Source organism: Ostrinia nubilalis, chromosome 8, assembly GCF_963855985.1.
Source record: "Ostrinia nubilalis chromosome 8, ilOstNubi1.1, whole genome shotgun sequence".
In the NCBI taxonomy this organism is placed as follows: Eukaryota; Metazoa; Arthropoda; class Insecta; order Lepidoptera; family Crambidae; genus Ostrinia; species Ostrinia nubilalis.
Window position 1 is genome coordinate 14,974,485 of NC_087095.1, and position 11,845 is coordinate 14,986,329.

General features: G+C 37.4%; 1 protein-coding gene across 1 annotated transcript in view; it reads left to right on the plus strand.

Annotated features, from left to right (window-relative positions):
• The window catches only part of LOC135074014 (myosin heavy chain 95F), a 94,986-nt gene that overhangs the window by 66,246 nt on the left and 16,895 nt on the right, over positions 1-11,845 (plus strand). Inside the window, exons 17-18 of the mRNA XM_063968319.1 lie at positions 10,914-11,026; positions 11,732-11,839. Of these exons, the coding sequence (XP_063824389.1) occupies positions 10,914-11,026; positions 11,732-11,839 (221 nt within the window). The remainder of the gene's footprint in view (positions 1-10,913; positions 11,027-11,731; positions 11,840-11,845) is intronic.

The following is an 11,845-nucleotide window of genomic DNA, read 5'->3' on the forward strand; positions in this document are numbered from 1 at the left end:
TAAAAAAAACAATCCATGGCTAGGCAATGGAACTTGAGGAATTCCATCAAGAGCGCATGCGCTACTATCAAGGTAAGATTATCATGTTTTATGCCTTTGCCAACGCAATTAATAAAGTTTAAAAAACAATACTGACTGTTTTTGTTTTTTAAACTTTCTTAAGCCACTGGGCAATCTCGTGCGCAAGCGTCACCAAGATCTAAACAAGGAGAAGATCACTGTACTACACTACAACCTGAAACAAATGCCTATGCCACCAACAATGTAAGATTACCATGTTTTATGCCTTTGCCAATGGTTCTAAAAATAAAAATAAATAATCTGAGGTTATCCCGCGATACAAGGCCATCGCTAAGATAACTGCTCTCCACCACAACTTGAAGCAAATGGACACGGTGGTTGGACAGCTGAAGAAGGAGAAAGACAGCGCGCAGAAGAATATCGAGAACTTGAGGAACTCCATCAAGAGCGCATGCGCTACTATCAAGGTAAGATTATCATGTTTTATGCCTTTGCCAACGCTTTCTTAAATTAAAAAAAAAAACAATCCATGGCTAGGCCATAGAACTTGAGGAACTCCATTAAGAGCGCGTGTGCCACTATCATGTGTTATGCCTTTGCCAAGGTATTAAAAAAGAAAAAGTAAAAAAAAAAAGGTAAGATTTAATGTTTTATGCCTTTGCCTACACTTCTTCAAAATTAAAAAAAAAACAATCGTGGCTACCTCATGCGCAAGCGCCACCAGCCGAGATACAAGGCCATCGCCAAGATCACCGCGCTCCACCACAACTTGAAGCAAATGGACACGGTGGTTGGACAGCTGAAGAAGGAGAAAGACAGTGCGCAGAAGAATATCGAGAACTTGAGGAATTCCATCAAGAGCGCATGCGCTACTATCAAGGTAAGATTTTATGTTTTATGCCTTTGCCAACGCTTCCTTAAATTAAAAAAAAAACAATCCATGGCTAGGCAATAGAATTTGAGGAACTCCATCAAGAGCGCTTGCGCTACTTTCAAGGTAAGATTATCATGTTTTATGCCTTTGCCAGCGTATTAAAAAAGTAAAAAAAATATCCGTGGCTACCTCATGCGTAAATGCCACCAGCCACGATACAAGGCCATCGCTAAGATCACCGCTCTCCACCACAACTTGAAGCAAATGGACACGGTGGTTGGACAGCTGAAGAAGGAGAAAGACAGCGCGCAGAAGAATATTGAGAACTTGAGGAATTCTATCAAGAGCGCGTGTGCCACTATCAAGGTAAGATTTTATGTTTTATGCCTTTGCCAACGCTTTCTTAAATTAAAAAAAAAACAATCCATGGCTAGGCCATAGAACTTGAGGAACTCCATTAAGAGCGCGTGTGCCACTATCAAGGTAAGATTTTATGTTTTATGCCTTTGCCAACGCAATTAATAAAGTTTAAAAAACAATACTGACTGTTTTTGTTTTTTAAACTTTCTTAAGCCACTGGGCAATCTCGTGCGCAAGCGTCACCAAGATCTAAACAAGGAGAAGATCACTGTACTACACTACAACCTGAAACAAATGCCTATGCCACCAACAATGTAAGATTACCATGTTTTATGCCTTTGCCAATGGTTCTAAAAATTCAAAAGAATCTGATAGTAGGGAATTTAGTGCAATGATTTGTATGGAGACCCCTCCACTTTGGTATAGAAGGCTCATTTTTGCACCAGTTGTTCTTTGGGTGCTCCTGAGTAGATTTCCGTCGGTAGACATCGGGAGCCCCCCCTGTGGTAGCAGGGGGAGGGGGGGGGGGCAAGTTTCCTTCTGCCGCGCTTCACTTTAAGGCCCATATCTTTTAAACTATGGGTATTAGGGCAAGTGTGGTGTCATTTTCGGATAATTAAAGGATGGCGAATTCATTTCTAGAACAAACTTTTTGCCTTTTCATACAAAAAAAACAGAAATATTGAGTAAAATTCACAAAAACCAAAAAGTATTTTTTTAAATAAACGTCGTTTACTTTTAAACCATTATAGATAATCTAATAAAAAAAATATGTCCTGAAAGCTACATTTATCAGGATTATAAATATACACCATTGTATGGTACTTTTTTCGAAAAAAGTAGGTGAAAAAAATTTTTTCTTCAGGACAAAGCGGGCGAATTTTGAAGCGCGTCGGAAAAAAATATTTATTTTATCCAAGAATTCATACTATTTGGTTCATAAGCAAGTAAAGATTATTATTTTAGAATTTATTTAGAGTTTCTGGCACATCATGCTACCATGATTTGTATTTTTTCTTCAATTAATTTTGAACTCTATGTGTAAGTCATAAGGTTGAAAATAGTTTAAATACATTTTATTATTGAAAATATCATAAGAAGAAAGCACTAAATAAAGAACTTGATTTTGTCTAAACGTCTAATGATTATTATTAGTATTTTAATTAACATTTTTATTTCTACATACTATTGTACCAGTGACTTAAAGGAAAGGTAAGTGTGAGGAAAGTGAGGATTGATATTATCATAGTACGGGAGATTATTTTTAGCACAAAGGCTACGGCTGTGACCATTATAGTTCTTTTTTCAGACATCACCAACTTCTGTACTACTTCTTGCACTAGCATCTCACCTTTTCCAGGCAAGCTTCGGCAGCTGGTCAATTGGTCCATGTATGTAGCCTCCATGTTGCTATCGACTCTGGTCCACCCCCAACCAGTCGCGTAAAGGGAAGACTGAGTCGGTTACTTGCAACTGATCCTATACGCGAACCCTTTGATATACTGCCAGTAGCCAATGCTGATACAAAGCTGTATGGGTTATCTTATGTATGGCCACACCTAAACGTAGTCCACAGCGACCCATTAGGATCTTTATTCTCCCTTTTTTATTCCCTATCATCCAAAAAAATCCTATCCATTAGTTAGGTGAGTGAGTAAGTGAGTTAGGTAAGCGTCTGAGTGAAAGCCACCTAATAGTCTTCTGATGCCGGATATGCTGACCCAAGCAGACCCATCCTTACAGTATTAAGTGTTTCATGGACCCCACATGTATTCCACATGCTCGAGAGCTTCTGTTGTTAGGCCCATTTTGTGGGACATGTGGTTCGTTTCATAATGCCGAGTTTGCGTACCTGTAATTGCTTGGGCTTACCTTTGATAAGTTTTCCATGACCCTGTATTTCCCTTTAGGAATGATTTGGAGAGGGTTATATCGTTGGAGCTTTCCCATTCAGCCCTGTGCTTCTTGGATATGGCTCTATGGCCATAAGGTACCTATGCTTTTAGATAAAGGTACTATCAGTTCTGACCCAATAGGTATCGTCTCTGACCCTTGTCTCGCTAGACTGTCGGCTCTCTCCTTGCATTCGATCCTTGTATGTCCAGGTATCCCACATCAGGGACACTTTGCCATGCCTTCAGAGTTTGTTCATCTTTAAGATCATCATCTAGAATAATTCTAGACTCAACCTTTACTGAGGCAATGGCTTTGTTTGAGTGCTGCCTGGCTGTGGCCCAGGATGTAAATATTGCGTTTTGATTAGGCTGTTCTGTTGGGATTTTGGTCCTCTTTTCTAGTTGTCCCTTGTTCAATATCTATCCACTTATTAGCTCAATCCACTGTTTTTTTCAGTCCACTGGTATTGTTTTAGATCAAGTACCTCCTACTATTACTACATGCTTGACTATGAACGAGTGCTGTAAATGCCCACCAACCTAGGCAGTTTTGTATCAGTATATCAAGGGCAGTAATTATGTCCTTATGATTTTTTTAAGTTATTTAAAATTTAGTTGGTTCAAGGGGTTCGCGTATAGGGTCAGTTGCAAGCAACCGACTCAGGCTTCCCTTTACCTGACTGGTTGGGGGTGGACCAGAATCGATAGCAACATGGAGCCTACATGGACCAATTACCCGTAGCTGCCGAAGCTTGCCTGGAAAAGGTGAGATGTTAGTGCAAAAAAACAACTACATATAATGGTCACAGCCGTAGCCTTTGTGCTAAAAATAATCTCTTTGTCCCGCTTAGTCCTGAAGAAAAATTTTTTTTCACCTACTTTTTTCGAAAGAAGTACCATACAATGGTATATATTTATAATCCTGATAAATGTAGCTTTCAGGACATATTTTTTTTATTAGATTATCTCCAATGGTTTAAAAGTAAACGACGTTTATTTAAAAAAATACTTTTTGGTTTTTGTGAATTTTACTCAATATTTCTGTTTTTTTGTATGAAAAGGCAAAAAGTTGCCGAAGCTTGCCTGGAAAAGGTGAGATGCTAGTGCAAGAAGTAGTACAGAAGCTGGTGATGTCTGAAAAAAGAACTATAATGGTCACAGCTAGAGATGGGTAAGTGCTAATAATCCGATTAATAGCAATTGGCTAGTAACGGATTAAAAGCAGTTATTAGCCATTAATAGCCAATAATAGCCGATTTCAGATGGTAACCCTGCTATTAATGTTATACTAATGATTAAACATATCCCTTCATAGTTTACAAATTTAGCACTTGAAATTTGGAAGGAACGTAGCTTAGGTACCGTAGAGGTGCATTAAGAAAGGAATACCTGAAATTCCCACGGGCACGGGAATTAGCGGGAAAATCCTTTTGTATGAAAAATCTAAACCGCTTAAGTTAGACGTTTGAAATTTGGCATGCAGGTACCTTAGTAAACTTAAAGCTTAGTTACAAGAGGATATTGCAAAATTCCCACGGGAACGGGAGTTAGCGGGAAAAAAACATTTGTATGAAAAAATCTAAACCACGTAAGATAGACGCTTGAAATTTGGCATGCAGGTACCTTAGTAAAGTCAAAGCTTAGTTACAACAGGATATTTGCAAAATTCCCACGGGAACGGGAGTTAGCGGGAAAAAACATTTGTATGAAAAAATCTAAACCACGTAAGATAGACGCTTGAAATTTGGCATGCAGGTACCTTAGTAAACTCAAAGCTTAGTTACAAGAGGATATTGCAAAATTCCCACGGGAACGGGAGTTAGTGGGAAAAAACATTTGTATGAAAAAATCTAAACCGCGTAAGATAGATGTAGGGGCTAAAACGGGATCCACGCGTACGAAATCGCGGGCGGCCGCTAGTCTAAATAATTATAAAAGGAGAAACTGACTGACTTAGTGACATATCAACGCACAGCCTAAACGGCTAAACGTATGCACTTAAAATTTGGAAGGGACGTAGCTTAGGTACCGTAGAGGTGCACTAAGAAAGGAATTCCCGAAATTCTTACGGGAACGGGAATTAACGGGAAAATCCTTTGGTATGAAAAATCTAAACCGATTAAGTTAGACGCTTTAAAGGACATCATCCACGTTTCATATATTTTTGGTCCAAAATCAAAAGTGCCGGCCAACAAAAAAAAGTGCTGTATTCTGACAGAATACGTCTGCCTTAGCATTTTTTACTATGGCACCAAAGCCGTAGCTCCACTGTGCGTCGAGTATTTGAGATCTAAAAGTCATCGATTATTCATACATTTTTTGTTCAAAATCAAAAGTGTCGGCCAATAAAAAAAAAGTGCTGTGTTCTGACAGAATACGTCCGCCTTAGCATTTGTTACTATGGCACCAAAGCTGTAGCACCACTATGCGTCGAGTATTTGAGATCTAAAATTCATCGACGATTCATACATTTTTTGTTCAAAATCAAAAGTGTCGGCCAATAACAAAAAGTGCTGTCTTCTGACAGAATACGTCCGCCTTAGCATTTGTTACTATGGCACCAAAGCTGTAGCACCACTGCGCGTCGAGTATTTGAGATCTAAAATTCATCGACGATTCATACATTTTTTGTTCAAAATCAAAAATGTCGGCCAATAAAAAAAAAAGTGCTGTATTCTGACAGAATACGTCCGCCTTAGTATTTGTTACTATGACACCAAAGCTGTAGCACCACTGTGCATCGTAGTATTTGAGATCAAAGTCAGTCGTTTCATATATTTTTAGAGCTCAAATACTACGATGCACAGTGGTGCTACGGCTTTGGTGCCATAGTAATAAATGCTAAGGCGGACGTATTCGATCAGAATACAGCACTTTTATTTTTTGGCCGGCACTTTTGATTTTGGACCAAAATGGATGATGTCCTTTAGCATGCAGGTACCTTAGTACTGTACTAGCGGCCGCCCGCGACTTCGTACACGTGGATCCCGTTTTATCCCCGTCATATATCTTACGCGGTTTAGATTTTTACATACAAATGTTTTTTCCTATCTCCCGTTCCCGTGGGAATTTTGGAAAATCCTGTTGTAACTAAGCTTTAAGTTTACTAAAGTACCTGCATGCCGAATTTCAAGCGTCTAACTTAAGCGGTTTAGATTTTTCATACAAAAGGATTTTCCCGGTAATTCCCGTTTCCCTGGGAATTTCGGGAATTCCTTGTTGTAACTAAGCTTTCAGTTTACTAAGGTATCTACATGCCAAATTTCAAGCGTGTAACTTAAGCGGTTTACTTTTTTCATACAAAAGGATTTTCCAGCTAATTCCCAATACCGTGGGAATTTCGGGAATTCCTTGTTGTAACTAAGCTTTAAGTTTACTAATGTACCTACATGCCAAATTTCAAGCATCTAACTTAAGCGGTATAGATTTTTCATACAAAAGGATTTTCCCGCTAATTCCCGTTCCCTTGGGAATTTTGGTAATTCCTTTCTTAGTGCACCTCTACGGTATTTAAGCTACGTCCCTTCCAAATTTCAAGTGCCTACGTTTAGCCGTTTAGGCTGTGCGTTGATCTGTCACTAAGTCAGTCAGTATCTCCTTTTATATTATTTAGATTCTTTTTTTAACTAGGTACAATGTCGTTTATATAAATTACTTTGATGTTTTTTAATATTTTAGTTCCTTTTTGTTTCTTTGAGTAATATTTGATTTTAATATTGATTTGATTTTAAAGGTGAAAGAAAAAACGTAAGAAACTATTAATAGCAGGGTTACTAGCCAATGGATGGCTAATAATGGCTATTAATAGATAATAATCAGTTATTATCCAAACTAGCTGGCTACAAACCCATCTCTAGTCACAGCCGTAGCCTTTGTGCTAAAAATAATCTCCCGTACTATGATAATATCAATCCTCACTTTCCTCACACTTACCTTTCCTTTAAGTCACTGGTACAATAGTATGTAGAAATAAAAATGTTAATTAAAATACTAATAATAATCATTAGACGTTTAGACAAAATCAAGTTCTTTATTTAGTGCTTTCTTCTTATGATATTTTCAATAATAAAATGTATTTAAACTATTTTCAACCTTATGACTTACACATAGAGTTCAAAATTAATTGAAGAAAAAATACAAATCATGGTAGCATGATGTGCCAGAAACTCTAAATAAATTCTAAAATAATAATCTTTACTTGCTTATGAACCAAATAGTATGAATTCTTGGATAAAATAAATATTTTTTTCCGACGCGCTTCAAAATTCGCCCGCTTTGTCCTGAAGAAAAAATTTTTTTCACCTACTTTTTTCGAAAAAAGTACCATACAATGGTGTATATTTATAATCCTGATAAATGTAGCTTTCAGGACATATTTTTTTTATTAGATTATCTCCAATGGTTTAAAAGTAAACGACGTTTATTTAAAAAAATACTTTTTGGTTTTTGTGAATTTTACTCAATATTTCTGTTTTTTTGTATGAAAAGGCAAAAAGTTTGTTCTAGAAATGAATTCGCCATCCTTTAATTATCCGAAAATGACACCACACTTGCCCTAATACCCATAGTTTAAAAGATATGGGCCTTAAAGTGAAGCGCGGCAGAAGGAAACTTGCCCCCCCCCCCCCCCCTCCCCCTGCTACCACAGGGGGGGCTCCCGATGTCTACCGACGGAAATCTACTCAGGAGCACCCAAAGAACAACTGGTGCAAAAATGAGCCTTCTATACCAAAGTGGAGGGGGTCTTGCACTAAATTCCCTACTATGAGGTAATCTCTTGCGCAAGCGCCACCAGCCAAGATACAAAGCCATTGCTAAGATCATCGCACTCCACCATAACTTGAAGCAAATGGACACGGTTGTAGGACAGCTGAAGAAGGAGAAAGATAGCGCACAGAAGAATATCGAGAACTTGAGGAATTCTATCAAGAGCGCATGCGCTACTATCAAGGTAAGATTTTATGTTTTATGCCTTTGCCAACGCTTTCTTAAATTAAAAAAAAAACAATCCATGGCTAGGCAATAGAACTTGAGGAATTCCATCAAGAGCGCATGCGCTACTATCAAGGTAAGATTTTATGTTTTATGCCTTTGCCAACGCAATAAATAAAGTTTAAAAAACAATACTGACTGTTTTTGTTTTTTAAACTTTCTTAAGCCACTGGGCAATCTCGTGCGCAAGCGTCACCAAGATCTAAACAAGGAGAAGATCACTGTACTACACTACAACCTGAAACAAATGCCTATGCCACCAACAATGTAAGATTACCTACCATGTTTTATGCCTTTGCCAATGGTTCTAAAAATAAAAAAAGAATCTGAGGTTATCCCGCGATACAAGGCCATCGGCAAGATCACTCCACCACAACTTGAAGCAAATGGACACGGTTGTAGGACAGCTGAAGCCTTTTTTGTATGTTACAACGGATTCTATTTTCGATTCGATCGAAAAGTGCCACTTGTCTAGCGGCACGAGAGGGTGTTTCTGTGATTTCAAACGTCAGCGAGATGTGCTTTAGACTTGTATGCTCCGTCACGTTATGACGTGTCACCCTCACGTAGGGTTGCCAACCGTACTATAATATATAGTATTGTACTATATTTCGGGTCTGCGTACTATATACACAGGTCTTTCCTAGTTTGGGTACCAGTCTCCCATATACAATATTATAGCATATCTGTGTATAAATATACTTAAGTATTTATTAATGTTAGTATTAAGCTTGTTATGTATGGGAGAAAAATAAATAATTTATTAAAATAAATAATTTATTATTATTATTATTATTATTATATACTGTTGAAAAAATATATAGTACGCAAAAATACTATATTTTCAACACCGACAAATCTAACAAACAAATCCTTCATTTAAAAAAATAAGAACGCGCCTTTAAAGTAACTTTTAACTGTTAAGATGGCTAAGTCATATAACCTATTGCGCACGTACCATTTCCTTTGATAAGGTCCGTGAACATACCCGATTGGCGATAGCATGTATCCGAACGTAGCATGTATCCGAACGCTTGCGTAACGAACTTCATCATTTCAGCCATAGGACGTCCACTGCTGAACATAGGCCTCCCCCAATGCTTTCCATGTTGATCGATTGGTAGCGGCCTGCGTCCAGCGCCTTTCCTGCTACCTTTACGATGTCGTCGGTCCACCTTGTAGGTGGACGTCCCACGCTGCGTTTTCCGGTACGCGGCCTCCATTCCAGAACCTTTCCGCCCCATCGCACGTAACGAACTGGTCAATGTCAAATTGACAACGTAAAATGTATCGTCGTCAAACGATATTTTGGTCTGCTTTATTTATCGGCAGAATCGTTTTCAACTAGATGTTGTTATTTCTTTTGAAAAGTTGAAATCTTATATAAATTAGGTATGGAAAGTGGTAGTGATAACGAAAGTGCGTCAAATTCTATTGCGCCGCTAACGCCGATTAAAAAACGAAAAATACCAAAAAGACTCCAAATAAAATAAACCGGAGTGGGAAAGAGAGTATGACTGGATTACTGAAGATCCCCAAAATATACAGTGTGAGTCACGATAAAGTGCACATATGAAAATATGTGAAACTAGACCTATTTTTTTCGAGAAAAAAGAGGTCAAAAAATTTTTGAGATTTTTTTTAAATTTTTTATAGAATTTTTTTTCTTCCAATTACTTCTCGTAAAGAAAACTTAATAACTTTTAAACTAAGAGGTATATCCTGATAAAATAAAATCAATAATAATGCTAAATAACAGGCGATACTAATAAAATACATAAAATACCCAGAAAATGCCAACAAATAATAAAAAAATATACGTTTTGAAAAAAAATCTGCTTTTAAATTCGTGTTTTTTTGGTTATTTGATCAATTTCTCCAAAAAATGCCCCTATAACAGGTGGTTTTTATTGCTTTGTATTATTCTCTATCGTATTACTTTTGTAAAACTAAAAATTGCATGTCTCTATCCTTATAACAACATATTATGTCAATTTTAAAATCGGCGCTAGAACAACGTCAAAAAGATATTTTTTTTTGGTTACAAAACAAAAAAAATGTTGCAATCATTAGAAGCAAAATCCCCCCCACAGAAAGTTATGGAATTCAAAAGATTTTTTTGCTATTTCTTGATAAATGTTTAGACTATCTTAATAATAGATTAATCTTAATAAATTAAATTTTAAAAAGGAGGTTTCATTTAATGACTGTGAGACAATATTAGAAGTTCTAAATTTACAAGAAAAATTGAGTATCAAAATGGACGATCTATACTCTGAAATAACGATATTGAATGAAATCTTTGCTAAATTAAAAGACTGTAGTGACTTCACTGACAAAACTACAGGCCAAAAATGGCAGCATATTTTAAAAAATACTGAAAATGACTTACCAAATTATTTGAAGTAATTTCATTCCTGCTCTCTATTCCCGCCACTTCGGCATTTACAGAAAGGATATTTTCGGTTATGAATTCGAAGTGGCGAGAAGAAAGAAACAGAAGTAGTGTATCATTATAGCAAAATTGTAGCAAAAAAATATAGTTTTTATAAAAGTAAATAATTAAAAAATGTATATTTGTCTATTTTTTTGTTTTTTTCATAAAATACTATATTTTTTTTAAATGTACTATATTTTTTACACCTTATTTTGGAAAATACTATATTTCGCTGATGAAATGTTGGCAACCCTACCCTCACGTGCCAATACCTCAGTCAGTGACTAGAGGAGATTTTATTAGTTTAGGTATTAATAAAAAATAATAATTCCAGGGCAACGAGAAAATAACCCGAGCAGAAATCGACCAACTGTACAGCAAATTGACCAAAGACGTCGAGATGCAGATGACCTCGTTGCAGAAGGCCATGGTTGACCAAAAGAACAGGTACATCAACAATACTTTAATTTATGATATTGTAATTGCTTTGAATCTCTTTCAATTCAATAGGGTTCACTGTCTTATTGTCTTAATTAAGAAATATCATTAACACTTTCCGCGACAGTAACCCAAACACAGAAGTTATATTGTTATGCCTACTATAGCGGTTCACAGCTGCGAAAACTGTTCTTTTGCTCAGTTTTTTTTAAAGATTAGTAACTTACAACTTACGATTTTAAACTTTCGCGTTCCATTTCAACTAAAGAAAAAGAAAGACACGGGTCTTAATTTGTATTGCACAAATTACTAATAGTCCCGTTAGCCCCTCGTACTAAGCTAAATATACTTGTGTCATGAGTGAGCTCACCACAATAGTCGAGCGGCGGGGACTGAACCCGGGTTCCCCGGATCACGAGTCGGCCAGTCCGACCCCTTCACCGTTCGGCTATCATGGCTTCTAAAGCCTGGTCCGTTAGCACATAGAATTTTGTCCAATGACCCCAAGCTACCCATCCTTATCGCTCGCGCGTAATTATATTGCTGTCGCGACTGTGCGACGGGCGTCCGCAGTGAGTGTGCGAGCGCGACAGCAACATAATTACGCGCGAGCGATAAGGATGGGTAGCTTGGGGTCATTGGACAAAATTCTACGTGCTCACGGACCAGGCTTTAGTTAGTTTCGTACTAAGTTCATACTCGATCTATTTACAGGGAAGAACAAGAAAGGCTGCGTAAGATGGAAGCAGAGATGCGAGCGGCGGAAGAGGCCAAACGGCTAGAAATGGAACGCATTCGGCAAGAAGAAGAAAACCGGAGGCTGTGAGT